The 19295-nt window shown below is 47.4% G+C and overlaps 1 protein-coding gene across 2 annotated transcripts in view; it reads right to left on the bottom strand.

Moving 5' to 3' along the window:
- Window positions 1-1963: 1963 nt before the first annotated feature.
- Window positions 1964-19295, bottom strand: part of AKAP12 (A-kinase anchoring protein 12) — an 80245-nt gene continuing 62913 nt past the window's right edge. For both annotated transcript variants that reach the window (XM_045842835.1, XM_045842836.1), the window contains 2 exons: window positions 5360-10346; window positions 1964-4734 (listed from right to left, as the gene is read on the bottom strand). In XM_045842835.1, coding sequence (XP_045698791.1) covers window positions 5368-10346 — 4979 coding nt within the window. In that variant the 3' untranslated portion in view covers window positions 1964-4734; window positions 5360-5367. The remainder of the gene's footprint in view (window positions 4735-5359; window positions 10347-19295) is intronic.

Below are 19295 nucleotides of genomic sequence, written 5' to 3'. Positions count from 1 at the left end.
ACCCGCGCAGCATCCTCAGTGAGGAAGAGAGCCCGAGAGCCCGAGCCCTTCTTTTATTTCACATCTTCTCACCCACAATCCCATGCGCTCTGCAGGCATTCCACTTCTCAGCCAAGCTCATCCCGGACCATTTATCATTGCCCTGGGCAACCTCCTACTACCGCCCCTTCCTACTCCTCCCCAGTGATCTGATCAGATCTCTCCATTCCACCTAGCCTTTGTGATAACCAAAACCTCACGAACCACCCCCCCCCAACACTGCCTTGGGAATCAGTAGCCTGACTAGATAGCATCACTTCCCAGATCAACTATTTTAATGACCCTTAGAAACAATCCCATTTCTTGCAATAGCCCGGGGGCCAACCCTGAGGAATCCTTTCTGTAAAGTCTTTTTTAAAAAGCCCTAGTTGTGTTGAGGCAACCCCCCACCCTCACTGTTCCAGGAATTAGGGGAGCCCTTAAGGCTAATGGGGATTCACAGGATCAAACGCAATGTGGTTTTTCAATTAGCCTACTTTATGGTATTGCCTCCGTGCTCATTAATTAAAAGCTAAATTGTTTGTATTAGAATATAAGGAAAAACACAGGGTTGAGTCAGAACTAGGCTTTAGTACTCAATATCCTGTTGTAGGGAAGTGGCACACTGGGTCCTAATTGAATCAGGGACTGGTACTCTACCGTGGTCTCCAAATAGGAGTGTTCGAGTGAAGCTTCTCTTAAGACAGGTGTGTCAAACTCATTCCAGGCCGAAATAATTTTAGGACTGTATAAATGTAACTACTCCCTAACTGCTAAGGAGTTGAAATTACATTCGGCCCTTTGAAGGCAACCGTGAGGCCGATGTGGCCCCTGGTGAAAATGAGTTTGACACCTGTCTTAGGAGGTCAGACGCAACTCTTCTGTTAAAATTTTTAATGTTATTAAGCAATGCAAGTTTGCAAAGTTTTATGAGATTAGAGCTGTAAGGATGCCAGTTATATTTCCATACCAAGAGGTAGATTTGATTTCTAAGCTGTGGCATTAAAAAAAAAATTATCTTGACCACCATGCCACCCCCAAGTCCTGGCCACCTTAGCCAAAACCTGTGTTACCACTTCAGAGGAGGTGACCTAAATCTCAACTGTCTCATAAATAAAAGTAGGCCCCAGATCATTTTTCTAATTCCAGTGATCTAGGCTGGAGATGATAAGGAATTATGCAAGGCTGTCCAGCAGATGCATTCCCAGAATCACACTGCACATGAAGTCCCGTCAACTTGAAGTTACTGGACACATTGTGTGCAAGTTCCAGCCTCTTACTACTCTTTGGATACTTGGAATCCTTGGATCACATCCATTTCCCTTTTTTAAGATTTTATTTATTTATGTTTAGACAGAGGGGAAGGGGGAAGAGAGGGAGAGAAGCATCACTATTTGGTTGCTGCTCGCACGCCCCCTACTGGGAACCTGGCCCACAACCCAGGCGTGTGCCCTGACTGGGAATCGAACCAGTGACCCTTTGGTTCACAGGCCAGTGCTCAATCCACTGAGCCACACCAGCCAGGGCTCCATTTCCCTTCCAGTAGAGTAGGGTAAGGGGTTTAACTCAAGGTCTGTTGTTGGTGGGGACTTCAAGTAGGTCTGTGTGACTATCCAAAAACAGCACATAACAACACTGTGTTCACTTTGGGTTTGGGAGGCCAACCACAGGTTTAATAAGATTCCAATTCAAGGGGCCCCTGACCCGAAAACATTAAGAATCCGGAGATAGAGATTTCGGTGAATTCACACATACCCCAAGTACATCCCCAACTCCCATGATGCCCTGTGGACAGTGTCACAGAGGGATGGCTAAGTAGTTAAAAGTAGAAGTTAAACTAAGTAGCTAAAAGCAGAAGTTAAATAGATGACGAATATCACAGCAGGAAAGAGAAAAGCAATCAAAACTGAATTAGGGTGAAATTACAGAAAGAAAATCCATGGTATTTGATTAGGTTGCATTTTATTTAGATAAATGAAAATCTGCCTCCAAACAGAACTAGGAATCAAATGTTGTCTCAGGAAAAAGAAAACTGCTAAGCTTGAAGCTTACACTGAAAGCTAAAATTTTCAGCCCTTGACTATCTGTAGCTCCAAACATCAAAGGAAATTTCGGGAACAAAGTACATGTATACAGAGAGGCAACTTGTGGGGACCATTAGCAAAATAACCTGAAGGGGAACATTTTATAGTCCTCGAATTACAAGAAGTGGCGAGAGGTTACAAGTCTTGCATTGCTTTCTGTTGTACAAGATTCCACAGTAATGCCAAAAACAGCAAAATTTAGGCACTTGCTCCAATTTCTGCAGTTGACATGATTATTAGGAACTTTGTGAAGTAACAGTAGCTTCCGAATTTTTTAATACAGAACTGTATTTCATGCTACTGTTCATAACATTCCTCTTGTTAGTAAGACAGTGTTGCTAACGGACAGAGGTACAGAGCTTGTACGGAAGGAATTACAGAAGTAACCCAGGGCACATCCAGATATTAATTAGTGCAAGAGGCACCGTCGCAGAGAAGACCAGCTTTGGTGATGACCTGGTTGGCCACGTGTCAAACAAACGGGATGAAGTGGCAGGATGGAAATTAAACAAACAACCAAAAAAAAAGAGAGAAAAGAAAAAAGAGTATCTGTTTACCACAATCTACAAAAACCTTTTAATCTGTTCAAAATAGCACAAAGTTTCTTCCTGCAACAGAGAGGAAGGCAACAGGGCAGCTATCACGAACTCTTTACAAACTGCTGTCATCTCCAATACTTTTTGGCTCATCTTCAAAAATGGACACTAGCACTTTTTTCTTGAAAGTCTCAAGTTCACAAAAGAAGCTATTTAGATCAGAGGACTTTTTTTTTAATTTGGTGATTTTGAGGTTTAATAATTAAGGCTATTATACACCAGAGTAGCTCCTAAAAGCAAATTCAGTGCTTTCCAACCACAAGGTCCTCTGCATGGTGAGGAGGTGTCTTTCTACTATAGCCAATTCTTGTGGTAGTCAGGTTTGTTGGTATAACAGAAACTACTCTCTGGTTTTAACAGCAAATTTTCTTTCTGGTAAGACTATTCTAGACTATCTAGACTGTTATGCTTTAAAATCACTAATCGGCCATTGAAATTAAGTTCTCAGACTGGAGGACTGAGTTTGAGTAAACTTTGTAAAAAAATATATCTGCCAGGCCAGTTTTACATGTGAAAAAAGTGGAATTTTATGGTAGACAGGTGACTGTTCTTTATGTGGCAATGCTTTGACGGAACCTTTTATATATTAGCAAGAATCACGAATCACTTTAACATTAAAAAAAAAAATCCCCAGATAGATCACCTGTCAGGCATGGCATTTTTACTATTAAGCCTTCTTAAAATTTCTTTCTAGAAACATTAGTCATTAACAAACACCAACGCCGAAAACTGACCTTTCCAGGAAGACACCACCAGGTGGTAGCATTGTAACAGCACTGTCCCTCTGAAAAGCCCCGTGTTCCTCCTGGCATACAACCATCTGCTGACTTCCTCTGAACATCGGCCCGAACTGGTAGGAAGTGGTAACATCATACAGAGGCTGCATGAGAGATTTCTAACTCATACTGCTTTCAGAATGCAGTAAACCTTTGTCCCAGGCTTCCTAGTAGCTAATAAAACCAGCAAATCTAGGTGAAGCACATGTTTTATTTAAATCAGTTGTCAGATCACAATTTCTGGAAATGGACATAATGCAACATTGTCTTAAAAGAGTGGGCACAGATACGGCACAGACACCATCCAGCACCTATCAAAATACCAGTTGTAAAGAGCCAGACTTGCTTCATGCTGTGTGTAAATGGGTTCCAGCATCTAGGAGTAGAATCAAAAACTTAAAAAAACAGTCAATTCTTTCCTTAACAGTATGAAAAACAGATCACTGCTTTGCATCAGGATTAAGCACACTCATCTGTCCAAAACAAGCATAACAATTAGGAGAAAAGACTTAATGTGCAACTGAAAAAAAAAAACTTGCAACTTCCACTGGGCCAGAAAGAAAAATTTCACAGTAACAATGGAACATTCTGTATGTTTCCAAAAAAAAAAAAAAAGAAAAAAAAAGCTTTTTATTTTTAGCACTGTGCATAGTAGGAAAGTGACCAATCTCAGAGTAATACTAATCATGGACCTAATCCTTAGTGAATTTTATAGTTAGAGCTGTAGTATCTGATCAGGAATGTTATTTCTAGGAAGCTGTTTTCACAGGTCGTAAAAGAAGCTCCCCAAAGCTCCACTGTGGCCGCATGCCCCGTCAGTATTGTGTGATACAAGAGAAATGTACTACACTGAAACTACACGTTTCCTTAAACGTTAAGAAAAAAATATACAATAGATACAGGAGGAGGATTACTTAAAACATACATATAAATACATAAAGAATGATACTCCAGTTTGAGACGTGGAACTAGGTATTTCCAACTCCAGTTCCAGGTTTAGAACACAGGACCTTAAATGAGAGACATTACGTGGAATCAAGGGACAGCCGACAGGGTGGTCTTGAAAGGAGGAACTGTGAACCGGCTGGAGCTCCCGATGAAGCCTCGGGATTGTCGGGGTTCCCTCGGAATAAGACCAGTCGATGGGCCTGTTCTTCAATTGTCCAAGGTCTGGAGGTTGCTCTGCGGTCTTAGCAGCAGCGTTCACTTTCTTCCACCACTTGTTCTCCTCGTTCTGGTCTCACAAGTACACGAGGGTAACTAGAGGGGCAGGAAAGATTCAAAAGTGAGTAAAATGCCCTTTTCCTCCCTCCTCATTGACTTCACCACAGAGTGGCCGTTCCAGTGAGCCGCGGTCCCTGGAGACCCCCACACCACCCTTTCCTTCTACAGGGAAGCAGGAAGGTGAGGGTCCACAGCTGCTCCGCGACCTCACAACCTATGCCTGCGGTTCACGGAGTCAGGCTCATCACCTGCATACTGGATTTTTTTTTATTGTTTGTTACCGCCGCTGAAAAAAATTCACTTTTCTTCCTAAAAAATTCAGCTGACTAGTCAGTATGGGGCTGACTGAGCACAGCGTATTGCTTAGATCTTTGGCCAGACATGCACACAAATGCACACTTGTGCACATGCGGGCCTTTGTTTTCTTCGAAAGCAGTCACATTGGGGGCAAAGTGAAATCATTCTTTTCACAAAGCCTGTATGATTGGATGACATTTCAATGAGGAAAAAAAAAAAAAGAAACGAGCCCAGATCTAGTCTGGTTGATAGCTCTGCATAAAATCATAATTATTTGAACTCTTGCGTCCCTTACAACAAATCTGCCATCAAATGGCATTGATGAAGAAAAAAATTATTTTAGAGGAAAAGGAAGCTTACTTACATGACGTTTTAGGATTCTGTAAGTTCTGGGGCTGCCGGCTGCCTCTCTGGTTTCTGGGTCTCCTCCTGGGTTTGTGTTTCGATCTCTTTTTCTGACTCGCTCTGCCCGTTCCCGTCCTGAAATTCTACTTCCTTCTCTTTTAGTTTTGGCCCATTTGCATCGGCGGACTCTTTGGTTAAGCCTCCCGAGGCCTCGGTGTCTTCCAGGGCTGAGGTATGGTTCTCGGGGTGACCGACAGCATCACCGTTTTCATCTTCCTGCGATTCCGACGGAGGCTTCTCTATTCTTTCTCCTAAGCCAACTCGATCACCATCTTCCCGCACAGACCTGGTTCCAGTGGCTTCTCTCTTTTCCTGGGTTAAGAAAATTACCTCTTCAAGCTGCTGATCGCTAACACAGGAACCTTCGACCTCAAGAGTCATGACCTCTTGGGAAGCCGCATTCACATCTTTGGAAACATCTGAGCACGTCTGTTCCGCAGCGGTCACCTCTTTGGCTGTGGTAGTTTGTGTCTCGCCCTCTGCGGAGACCTGAGGTTCCCTTTCTTCTTTTTCAATGTTCGGTTCAGCTTCCAGGCTGTCCGCTTGTATCAGCAGAGCCGGTGTCTGGCCATCGGTGGCTATGTCTTCTGTACTTGCTAACCGGTCAACGGCTGTTTGAATTACGTTTTGTACAAGTTTACGGCTCTCGGTCGTGAGTTGCAAAATCTCCTTTTCAGCCTTTAAATCTTCCTCTTTGGTTTCACTCACTCTGACTTCCTGACAGATAACCTGCTCGTGGTCTTCACCTGACCTCCCTTTCCGTGATGTGGTTTCATCTGCTTCCGGGTCAGCGCTGATGCCTTTTTCAGGGGCAGCAGGTACCATCACTGGTACTGATTCTGCCTGAGACTCCTTCCCCGTGGGCACGGCATCTTCCCCTGGCTGAACAGTGAAGTCTTCTTTTTCAGAGGACTTTTCTCCCTCTTCCAAATGTGCTTCCGCAGACTCCAGGGTTCCAGGGGTTTCTAAAATCTTGACAGTTTCTCCTAAGACCTTCTCCTCCACTGTTGCAACTGTTAGAGGTAATGATGTCTCAGAGCTTTGAACTTGAATTTCTGTGCAGACTGCTTCCTTTTCAACTAGCCAAAAAGAACTTTCTTCACAACTGATAACTTCCTTTTCCCCATCTACGATAGTTACGTGAACTGTCTGGACCAGCTGTTGACTGTGCACTTCAACTGGTTTTGGCTCAAGTTTCTCTTCACTCTCTGGAGCTGGCTTGGCTTCCATTTCCTCCCTTTCTACCTGAACGACCACCTCTCCCCGCTCTGGGGTTGGAACAAACTGAGTGTGACTCTGGCGTCCAATACTACCATTCTTTTGAAATTCAGCTTCTTCAGTAACTTCACCTTGCAGGACAACCTCACTGACCTTTTTCTGACTGGCTGTTATTTCTGTGTCTGCAGACACTCCAAGTCCTTCAACAAATGGCATGTCCTTGATTTCGTCATCAGCCAACTGGCCGGCCTCTTGAATCACCACTGTCTTTGAAAGAATGGGTACAGTTTCCACGGATACCTCTTTATCCACGTGTTCTAGAACCTCTTCCAGTTGTGAACGTTCCTTACGTTCTTCCTGGGATGGAACACCGGAGGGTGCTGGAGGCGTCTCTTTCAGCGCGGGAACGGCCTCTGCTTCCGTGACCTGTGACCCCGTGCCAGAGGCCACCTCACCACTTGCGTGGATGTCCACGACTCTGTCTTGCTGTGTGATTTGGAGAGCTTCACCATCTGCTACCGGGGTGCTTCCGTTGGTCTCACTGTCTGTGAGAGTTCCAGCTGAGTCGGGGGCAGCAGCCTGTTCCAGTGGAATCTCTGATTTTATCCCAACCAAGGTTTCAGCTTGGCAGGTGGTCAAAAGCTCACTGGACTCTACACCCTCTGTGACTTGAGGGACTATTCTGAAGCATTCTGGAGTGGCCTGTGCATTTGCCTTCCCTTGTGTCAAATTCTCAGTGTCTGTTTCTTCGACGTGTCCTTTCAACACGACGTCCATCTCTTTCTTCAGACCCGGCACTTGAGACTCCTCTTCTCCTCCTTCCACCTCCTCTGGTATTTCTGATTCTCCTTTCCACGTTGTCTGAACTGTGTCTTCCGGTCCTGTGGCGCCAGGCAGCTGCGACTCTTCTCTAACTTTCTGGGCAACTGCCTGCAGGACCTCTTGGGTTCGCCTGTCCTGGTCTTCCGTGTCCGGCACGCCCCCTTCCACCTCCTGAACTGGCGTAGCTTCCTCTGTGGTGTCCGGAGAGTCGGTTAACTGGGAAACCGCCGACACCATGTCGGTGGTCTCTTCGGCACCAGACGCTTCCGTTGCTTCTTCAGCACAAAATGCCCCCGTGGTCTCCGCAGCTGTCACGGCTTCGGAAGTTAGTTCCATCTCACTGACGATCGTGTCGTCGCTGGCATCCCGGCTCTCGGGCAGAGCTTTGGCGACAAGGGGGCTTTCCTCCGCCGCGACCTGTCTCTCAAGCACCTCTCCGCTCGGTGGCTGGTCTTCATCTTCTGATCGCTCGAGAGGTCCGGCCACCGACGCAGAGATCCAGGAAGGTGACCTCTCTTCGATGTCGGCAACGGCCCTCGCCCCATCCACCACAGCCACAGCGACTGTGCACACCAGACTCTTGCTGAGCTCCTCCGACACGTGCACCGCTCCCCTTTCCTCAGGCCTCTCCTCAGTCCTCTGGGCGCCCTGTGCTTCCATTTTCTCCCTTTCCACGGCATCGTACTCGGACAGAGGCACCACGGCTGGGACGTCGGCGTCATCTTCGTGGACTTCCGGCGGGCCTGTGTCTTCAGCCGCGGCTTGGTCTTGCTTCCCATCTGACCTTTTCTTCCTTCGCCCAGGAATAAATTTCTTAATCGAAACCCAAGACTCCTCTTTCCCGGTTTCAACGTCTGCGGCCGAATGTTCTAGACCCGCCCCGGTTACGGAGTCGTCCGTTTTCTCTTCCAGTTTCGACTTCGATTTCTTCCTGGAGGTGACTAGTCTTTTAAATGACTCCCAGGTGGAGACGCCCTCCCCTTCCGTGGGGCTTCCCGCTGGCTCAGGCGAGGAGCTCCCCTGCCCTTGCTCATGCTCCTGGGAAGCAGCGGGGACCGTGTCTGCTCCTGCTTCTTTGTCTCTCCCTCCGTCGTCCGGTTTCTGGCTTTCTCCTGCCGTTGGTCTCGGTGCCCCTTCCTCATCCGAAGACGACGCTTTTCTTGCCCTTTTCTTGGATGACCCCACGCAGATCAGAGCTTCCCAAGACACCGAAGTGTCCACCCTGCGCTTCGGCTCCTCCGGCTTGGGCTCCTCCCCATGTCCTTTCCCCTCCTCGTGCGTTTCGGACGCCGCGCTCTCCGTGGAAGACAGGGTGGCACTCTTCACCTTCTCCAGTTCGTCTTCCTTGTCGCTTTCCGACAGCCTCCTCACTCGTTTCTTGGGTGTCACCATCTTTTTGAAAGACGCCCAGGGGGTCACGCCCTCTCTCTTTTTCTCTCCGTCGGAAGTCGCTCCTTCCTCGACGTCCCCGTCCTGCTGGGCGTCCGCTATGCCCTTCTCGAGACACGTGATCTCCTCGGGCTCGTCGGGGGACGAGGCGGAGCTCTCGCCCTTCTGCTCGTCTGCGCTGTCTGGGGAGTCTGCTGCGGCCGCGGGCTGCTCCCCCGACTCTTCGTCTCCTCCTCCTCCTCCTCCTCTTTTCGCCTTCTGCTTCTTCCCAGAAAGCTTCTTCAAGCCAGTGCTCGTAAAAAGCTTCTTTAAGGGGCTTCCTTGCGCCTTCACTCTCTCCTGCGACGCCAGCATTTCGGCCTCACTCACGACGCCTTCGGGGTGCGCGGGCGGTTTGTCATCAGGACCTGGTTCGGGCGGCCGGGTGTGGTCCCCTCCGGGGGCCCCCGCTTCTCGGGCCTTCGCCAGCTCTTCCGGGGGTTCGGCTTCCTGAGGCTCAGCATTCGTCTCAGCCGGTTTTTCAGACGGCGAGGGCTCTTCTAGTTCTTCCGCCTCGGCTTTCGGCGCCTCCGTTTCCTTCTCTGCAGTGCTGACGTGCACCTCTGCAACAATCTCCACTTTTTCATCAAATACTTCGGTTGCTAACGGGGCGGGTTTCTCCTCGGGAGATCCCTGCACTTGACCTTCGGAGGGCAGCTCCACTTTTTCATATTCAGCCGATAGCCTGGCATCGCCAGCGCGCTCTGTGGTCCCCTGTGGCTGCGGCTGTGCAGAGGCAGCCAGCTTCTCAGAGGTCTCTTCCATCTTTTCGTGTTCTCCCGCGTCTGCTCTTTCTGGCTCTTGCTCCTTTTTCTTCTCCGAAGCTTCCAGCTCCTCCTCCTTCGGCTTCCTGAAACTGGTCTTTTTGCGCCAGCCAGCCCAACCTTGAGTGAAGAATTTCTTAAAGGGTGATGCCGTTTCGCTGGCCACTGGGCTCGTTGGAGACTCTGGAGATTTGGCTGGTTCCTTTTCTTGCTTTTCCTCCCCATCTCTGCCCTCCTCCGCCGCTGGACCAGACTCCGCTGGAAGAGAGGTGTCTGTGCTGCTCTGCTCATGCTTCGTGGTCTCGTCCGGCTTCTCTGCAGACTGTTTCAGTTCGCTCTCTTTGGGTGTTGCTTCTCCAGGCTCCGGCTTGGGCTCCTGGTGGTCGCCAGCCCCATCCGATCCTCCCGCTCCTTCACCTTCCTCTTTCCTGACCGTGAGCAGCTGGACCGTGTCAGACTTCTCGCTCTTGTCCTTCTTCACGGTGAATTTAAAGCCAACGAACTTAAATACCTTCTTAAACCCAACGTCGTTGGTCTGGGACTCGGCGGGCTGGGCTAGCTCTTCTAAATTGCTCTCTGAAGAAGGAATCTGCTCGATTATTTCGGGCACTTCCTCCTGCCCTTCCTTTGCGATGTCCTGAACAACGGCTGAGTTGGCAGCCATCTCCTTATCTGGGTCTCTTTCGTTCACATCTTCAGAGTCTCTCTGTCCAACTATTAACAGAAACAAGAGAAGGGTTGGGGGAGAAGAAAGAATAAAATTATTACAATTCAAGAAGACTAAATATTTTATTTTTTATTTATTTTTAGAGAGGGAAGGGAGGGAGAAAGAGAGAGAGAGAAACATCAATGCGCAGTTGCTGGGGGCCCTGTCATGCAACCCAGGCATGTGCCCTGACTGGGAATCGAACCTGCGATGCTTTGGTTCGCAGACCGCACTCAATCTACTGAGCTACGCCAGCCAGGGCAAGAAGACTAAATATTTTAAAGTCACAACCAATTACTACTTTCTTTAATGTCAGGCAATACCAGCCCAGGTACAGGTCTTACCAGTATTTGTCACTGTCGACAGATTAGGCAGTGTCTACTCCTTTCAGATGACCTTAAGAAAAATTCAGGTTCAAAGGTACTCCTGTGCTCTTTCTGTTCCCGGTAAAGTTGACAATATCAACTATTAAAAATTAGTTACATATAAGTAGCCACAGCATCACCAGGGGCAGGCCAACCAGACAGCGTATGTTACAATGTGAAGTGGCATCATCACATACCACATCCATAATCTAGAGTCCATCCAGTTTTAGACATCACTTCCACTTCGCAGAAAATACAGGGTTGGAGAAATAAGCAAATAACGACACAAATAAGTGTATCTAGACAAACGTAAAGGAGGGGCATTCGGTGTAGTCACTAGTCTGATCTCTAACATGTCCCCAAAAGACACCGGAGCTCCTTGGGAAATTCTGGGCTGCGTCAGGGAAGGCACTGGGAACACATGAGCGTAGCAGGGAAGAGATGCTCAAAAGCTGGGGTGGGGGGGGGGGGGCGGCTTATCCAAAGGGCACAGGGGCCAGCCTGAAGGGGCTCCGCTGGCCAGACTCTGACGCCCAAAAAGTAATAGTGACTGACAGTGATGGGTTACAATGCACTAAATTAAAAAAAAATAAATCCACATATCAAGATACTAAAAAAAAGTAAACAGCAGCAGGGATTATGTCCTTATGAAAAAAATGCCAATCCATAAATTTAGACCTAACTTCCCTTTTGATCCTTATAGTCATTCTACTGCATCAAGAATTAAAGATTACTTTAAATGCATTTCCATGGCCTGCAGTACTTCTTACAAATTCCCCCAAATCATAAAAATACTCATGAGAGAACGCCCACAAACACTTCTAATGCAACGCAAGAGGTGTGGCTTTTTTTAAAAAGGTGCATGATTATCACTGGAAGTACACCAGAGAAAGAAGTGGAACCCCCAAAACAAGCTCCATTCTACTGCAGTTTCACTAGTAATGAACACAAACATAAATTTCGTGCCAGCAAGCATGAGGTGAAAACACTCATTAACTAACCTTTCTAGAATTCATTAGAAGATGCAGGGACACTGGGCTAACAAAGTGGGAGGAAACAGGTACTAATCACACCATCCCCCCACCCCTACCTCCAGCCCCTCCTCCTTCCTTCCAGGTACCTGAGTCTGTGTTTCAATTCGCAACACTTTTTCTTACCTTCTGGGATGACTGCAACGTTTACAGTCAAAACTGGGGAAACAAAGATGACCAGCTAGCAATGGGCAGAACAGAATAGCTACTGAGAGTGCCGTACAGCTTAGCAAGATTCAGATCTTCTCTTTATACAGTGATATATGGGCTGAGTACATTTTTTTTTAATGGTATATAGGATCACAGAAAATTTTTAAATCCTGTCAACTGGGCTGTGGCCTCCCTTGACTTAAGTAATCCTAGGAGCTACTCTTCGCACAACGATCTTCCAGACGGGCCCCGCGGACCCAGCCGGCGCCACCGCGCTTCGCACAAAGACGGGACAAACCGAACTCGGCCCAGATTTCAGCTCCGCTTGCCTTCTGTACCCGCGGGACCCGTGCAGACTTTACAGAGACACTGTGCTTCCTAAAATACCGCTTTGATCACATCAGGAAGCTGTCGCACATCTTTAATGCTTGCAGGGCACAGAGGGTAGCCTTCTAAACTACCTAGACTGGAAGCCAAGGCTTACATTATTAGGTTGTGACATAAAAGCCAGCTATGAGCACACACATGCACATTACAGGCAGGTATCCTGCCTCAAACCACGTGCGATCACGAGGCTACCCGCTCATCTTGGAAGCCGCGCTGAAACCTCAACCTAGATTCTACTCATTAATAGGCTGCACTGACCCTACGTTGCATCCGGAATAGCAATGCTGGCTCCATCTTGTCCCACATCACCCATTTTGCTCACCTCCAGGCTCTCTAGTGAGAGCACCTTTCTGGCCCTTGCTAAAGTCTAGCAATTTTTTGAGACTAGTAGCATGGTCTACCTCTGCTTCCAACACTAACCAACCATCAGCGACCCTCAAAGCTGCCGCGCTCGCAAGGTCTCCGGGGTGAATTGCCGATAGGGGGGCGGGGGGGGGGCACTACTCACAGCAGAGGTTACTCCACCAGGGCATGGTGTGTGCTGCCGGGCAGGGGCCGCCCTACAGAGGCCCCAGAGGCCCAACCTTCTCCCCACTGCAGCCCCATCGCTGGGTGGAGACTGGTGGCTGCCAGTGGGCTGCGCTGCTGGTGGGAACGCCCCCTAGGGGTTACCAAAAAGGTACGTCACAGAGGGCGCAATCCCAAGCAAGCTTGCAAGGCGAAGCCTCCAGGCGGCCCTGTGCATCCCCCCAGGTGGGGTCCGTCTTCAAACCCAAGCACACTGGAGGCTGGCAGCCGGGCCTGCCTAAAGGACCGCCACACTGCCGCTAAACCTCACTGTCACTGGGCTCCGGAACTGCCTCTCTCTCTCAGCCGCGCTACGTTAAGGGGAGCATTGACAGAGCACGTGCCCAAACCCTCTCCTCTCAGAGCTGTAAGTTCACATTCAGTAGTAGATGCCAAAACCCGCAATGCACAGCAGGAACCTGCGCATGCTTTTGTTAGGTTGCAAGAGCTTTCATTTCGTGAGTATTAATTAGCACAAAACTGGGACCTCACGCATGTTCCCTTTACAAAGTTATCATGTGTAGTTGTACAGTCTCAGAGCTTGAAGGCAGAGCTATAATGGTCCCTCCAACTGGTTTACAGGGGATACACTGACTCAAAAATTGTTATCTGTGGGGAGTGCAGAATGGCACAGTCGTTTGAGAAGACAGTTTGGCAGATTCTTATAAAACTAAACACACTCTTACCACGAGACACAGCCATGATACTTCTTGGTATTTACCTACATGAGTTGAAAACTTATATCCACACAAACATGCACACAGATGATTACAGCAGCTTTATTTATAACTGCAAAAACTTGGAAGCAACCAAGATGGCCTTCATTAGGTGCATGGATAAATGATGGTATATCCAGCTAATGGGATAATTACTAAGTGATGAGAAAAGAGCTATTAAGCCATGTAAAGATATGGAGAAACCTTAAAATGTATATTATATAAGTTAAAAGAGCCCATCTGAAAAGGTTACATGCCAAGTTGATTCCAAGTACACAAAATTCTGGGCAAAGGGAAAAATTATGGAGACAGCGAAAAGATCAGTGTTGAGGGGGGAGGAGGGAGGAAGGAGGAAGGATGAATAGGCAGAGCACACGGGATTATTCGGGGAAGCAAAGCCACTGTGTATGGGGCTGTGAAACCCACATGAGCGACACCAACAGTGATCTCTGGGGTAAGCCGTGGACTGTGGGTGACGCTGATCTATCTGTCAGTGGGGGGGTTCATCCGCTGGAACCCCTATACCACTCTGGTGGGGGCGTGCGAGAGGCAGGGAACACAGAGGAACTCTCTGTCCTCTCTGCTCATTTTTGCTGTGAACCTAACGACTAGTTAAAAAATAAAATGTTTTTTTTAAAGGCCACATGACATGACCAGTGTCATACGGTCGGCGTGTGACATCTCCAGAGAGCCAAAGATGGACAGAAAAGCAAAATACAAAGTTCATCATTTTAAAATAAAAATGACTTCAATAGTTCTCAAAGTGTTAAAATTCGAATTTTCCATAAATCATGATAACTTCTTATAATTTGTAAATGCCGCTTATGACAAGAAAAAGTACTTAGACATGTCAGCCCCCACACCTCAATGGGAAAACTGCTATTTGTCCAATGTGATAGCAACTTAAATTCCATTTCAGTGTAAAGCGCTGGGTTTTTTTCATGGTTGTAGTCATGCTTTTAAAAAGGAAAGGAGCCCTGGCTGGCGTAGCTCAGTGGGTTGAGCGGGGGCTGCGAACCAAAGTGTCGCAGGTTCGATTCCCAGTCAGAGTACATGCCTGGGTTGCAGGCCACGGCCCCCAGCAACCGCACATTGATGTCTGTCTGTCTCTCTCTCTCTCTCTCCCCCACCCCTTCCCTCTCTAAAAAGAAATAAATAAATATTTTTTAAAAATAAAAAGGAAAGGAAAGAGGAAAGGAAAAAAGGGAAAGGAAAGGGAAAAGGAAAAAGGAAAGGAAAGGAAGACAGGACATACATCCTGCCCACCCGCTCACAGATTGGAAAGGTCACCTGACCATCGTTTCTGCGACCATCATGGTGGAGACCGGGTAAAGCCACAATCAATGGGGACTAAATGGGAATAAGGCAGAAGGTAGGGACAAGATATCTACATGCTTCACAGCAGAAAGGGTGGAGGAAACCTACTTATATAGCAGATGAAAAAAAACAAAACAAAACAAGAATTCAACATCCACCTGTGACAGACAGACAGACATTGGGTGCCACACACCCTGAAAAGGACAGACCCGTGGCTGAGAACACATAATCAGAATTGAACCAGGAGAAAACAAAGACCGTATAAGGAATGCATGGGAATGGGGAGAATACTATATGCTTTGAACAGTTGATATTTTAAAAGATAAATGCTATGGAAATGTTCCAGATTAAAAGATGCTAAAGGATATAACATATCATCCCTGACCAAAGGATGGATCTCGTAGTGCAAGGGTGAATGTTAAAAAAGGCATTATTAGATTAACTGGTAAAACGGAAATTAGGATAGTAGGTTATTTTGAAGTATTGTGATATAAATGTATAACATGGATAGCTGCATTGTGGGAATATCTCTGTTCTTAGGAAATACACGTAAAGAACTGGGGAGTCGAGGAGCACGATGTATACGCCTCGCCTCCCATGGTTCAGAAAATTTTGTCTCATGCTGGTTCTGGTCTTTGTTTTCTTTTCCAGCGTAGAGAGTAAAGGATGAAGCAAATGAGGTAACTGTTTCTGACAGCTGCATCTGGATGTTTCCTGGACTGTTTTTATGCCTGCAACTTTCCGTAAGTTTGAAGTTACTGTTTTTTAAAAAATCGCTCAGAAGGGTAAACAAGTATAGATAATAAAAATACAGAAAACAAAAACGGAGAGGGTGATGATTTGCCCTGCCCAGTTTCAGAGGTCACTGGACCTTCGCCTCACGTTGTAGAGCATGGAGTAAATGTTGTCAATGGGCTGAGTAATCAAAAAAACTACTCTCCCCTTACCCACCAGCCCCCAAGAAAGACAGAATTCAGACAGAGGGGGAAAGGTTAAAGGGCAGGTGTTCTGGAGACAGACTGGTGTTTCGGTTTCAGCCACACCCCCTTATCAGGACAGAGCCCTTGGACCAAATTTCTTGAACTTTCTGTTCTTCGTGTCCTCACCTGTAAGGTCACCTCAGGTACATCCTAGAAAGACTTGTTAGGAGGATGAACTACCAGTCGGTCATCTATAATAATAATGAAACAAAAAGTACACTTGTTCTTTTTTTACCTTCATTGTTTTCTTGAGAACAGAACTATTTCTTTTAAAATCTTTTTTTAAAGATTTTATTTATTTATTTTTAGAGAGGGAAGGGAGGGAGAAAGAGAGAGAGAGAGAGAAACTTCAATGTGCGGTTGCTAGGGGCTGTGGCCTGCAACCCAGGCATGTATCCCGGCTGGGAATTGAACCTGCGACACTTTGGTTCACAACCCCCGCTCAATCCACTGAGCTATGCCAGCCAGGGTTTTAAAATCTTTTTACCAATTCCAAAAAATTACCTATGTAAATTATAGGAGATTTTAAAATACAGAAAAAGGGAGGGTGGAGGGAAGCTCATAGGTGGGGCTATGAACTGAGTGCATTTCATCACTCCACCACGTGTCCCTTGGGAAGGCCCAAGACAGGGGCCAACAGCGACCCCAACAGGGTGCTCCCTGAGTTGCGGGAGGTGAGCTCCCAGAGAGCGGGCCTCCGTGAGAGGGTGGGGGAAACAAAAAATACAGAAAAAGAGAGTAACATCCATAAAGACAATGTCCAGAGATAATCACTATTCATATTTGAATATCCTTCTTAGTTTTTCAACAGACTTAGAACCTGATATAATGGTTGCATAATTTATTTTTACAACCCCTTACTGTTAAACAATCTGCATCAGTCCAATTCTCACTGTCACCCTGTGTCCGAAACATTCACGGGTATAAAATCCTCGTCCAGACCCTTGAATGATCCCAAACAGAAGGGGGCAGCAGCGAACAGCTTTTGGCTCTCCCCACAGGAAGCTCACAACCCTCCCAGACCTTCAGGACAAGCAGACTCTGCGGAGATCCACCAAGACTTCAAGTTCAGGTGTCCTTTTAAATTCTCCAAGTCGAATGCCATAGTGCACGTATCTTTACGTCGGTGTCTTCCAATATAAACATTTCAAGGGGAAAAGAACAGCACAGACACTGCTCTCGTCTCTCTTCGCACCCTCTAAAGATCTAGATCTGTAGCCCGTTTTGCACCGAGTGCCGGTCAGCTGTGGCTGCAGCCCTCTTTTCTGTGTTAAAACTCCCTCCTCACTTCCACACCCCACGGACACACCCAAGTCAGCCCCCATTTCCCAGGCGCTGGCTGAGGACAGAGGCCTCCCTGCAACCCCTGTCTGTCCCACCCATGTTCTTAGTCTGTGGTTCTCAGTCAGGGGTCTTTCTTTAAGGTATTTTCATGTGCTGTGTGCACGCTGGTTCTGAGGGAGTTACAGAGCATAGCTGGGTGAGCACATGGAGTGAAAAAGAACAGGTAGGGGCACAGGTAGGAGAAAACCAAGCCAACGGGTTTGGCTACCAGGAGTCCAGGCAGTAGCAGGTGAGGGACACGAAGCCGGGAATTACAGTACTTCCTGGGAAAGACAGGCCAGCGGTCCCCTGCCCAGTAGAACACATTCATAACCGCACCTACAAACGTTCTATTAATAAATGTACTTTTACACCACTTCGAACCCTCTCTGTTCTCATTTGACACACTGGCTCCCTACAGAATTGTTATGTGCCTTAGATTTGCTGGGTTCAACAGGAGGAAGAGAGTCACAAAGCTTGATTCTATGCATCGCTGATTTAGGGGTGCACTTTCTCGGCACCCTAAAGTCCTACAGAAACAACTGTTGTTGTTGTTGTTGTTGTTATTGTTTTCAGAGTGGGCCTTTCTGACACAACATATGATTATTACTCATTCGGGACTTTGAATTACCCGGCCATTTTGCTCTGCATCAAGCAGGTCTCTCAGATGCCCCTGAGTGCCAACCTGGTGCTCATTCGCAACGCTGTGGTTTGGCTGGAAACTCGGCATTCTCACCAGGCATGGAAGATGCCAGCAAGTTTGGGTGGGGGAATCGGTCAGTGTGTCAAGTGGAAAAGCCTCCAAGAGGCAGAGCTGGCGGATACTGTCATTCCATCTTCGTTCACACTGTCCCTGTCAGCCCCTGGTCCTCTTCCCACCCCACGGTCACTTAAAAGGGTGAGAAATAGAATACTACAGTCCTCGCAACAGTGCACACTCATGGGCACCACGCCCAACACAGTCCTGCCTGGTACATGGTGTGTGCAACATGTTTTTCCACATCAGCCATCAGTGGCAACATCGTATTATTTATTTTTAGAGAGAGGGGAAAGGAGGGAGCAAGAGGGAGAGAAACGTCAATGTGTGGTTGCCTCTTGCACACCCCCCACTGGGGGACCTGGCTCACAACCCAGGCACGTGCCCTGACTGGGAATCGAACCAGCAACCCTTTGGTTCGCAGGCTGGCACTCAATCCACTGAGCCACACCAGCCAAGGCAAAACTTTTTTAATTAAAAAAGAAATTATTTATTGCCCTGGCTGGCATAGCTCAGTGGATTGAGCGCGGGTTGCGAACCAGGCATCGCAGGTTCGATTCCCAGTCAGGGCACATGCCTGGGTTGCAGGCCATGGCCCCCAGCAACCACACATTGATCTCTCTCTCTCTCCCCCCCCCTCCTCTCTCCCTTCCCTCTCTAAAAATAAATAAATAAAATCTTTTTTAAAAATTATTTATTTATTTATTTAAAGGGTTGCTTCTTAAGTGAACATCTTCACTGAACCCACATACCTTGACTTCCTTTTTCTGGGAGAAGACTCTAATGTGCCCGCACGTGTCAGCATGTTGAAAACACCGTTTAGAAGCAAGACATTATTTTAAAATAACGTACAGACAAGAGGCATTCACTCATTTAATAGTCTTTGTTTTGTAAAACATGTATTATCTCACTCATTTAACTGTTAAGTGTAGTATGCTAAATAGTACACTCAATCCCAGCGCTCTCCCATCCCCAAGCACATCCACAGGGCTGGCTTGCAGTGACATCTGGAACTGGTTAACTTTCCCCTACGAGTTGCAGCATTGTCCTGGAATGTCTCCAGGAATTCTCTGCATTCTAAATCCATCCCGCATATCCTACACACCCAGCTCCCCTGGTTCTGAGGCTCGTTAACCACAAAACCTCCAAGGGGAGAGGCTTAACTGGGATTAAAGCTCAGATAAGCAAAGCTCACTCCGGGAGCACACAGGGCCTCACCTGGCCTCCTGTGACGCTCGGTGGCGTTCAGACACCTCACACACAGTGAGAAAGGGGTCCTGTAGCGAGGTTTTCTACATCTACGCTCCTCTGCAGCTGTGGGCCGCAGGAGAAACTTCGTTTTCAGGATGAAGGGGGAGGGAAAC

Source organism: Phyllostomus hastatus, unplaced genomic scaffold (genome assembly GCF_019186645.2).
Source record: "Phyllostomus hastatus isolate PE091 unplaced genomic scaffold, TTU_PhHast_1.1 phas_contig_40, whole genome shotgun sequence".
Classification (NCBI taxonomy): Eukaryota; Metazoa; Chordata; class Mammalia; order Chiroptera; family Phyllostomidae; genus Phyllostomus; species Phyllostomus hastatus.
Note: the sequence above shows the minus strand (reverse complement) of the source record. Positions and strands in the feature narration are given on the sequence as shown.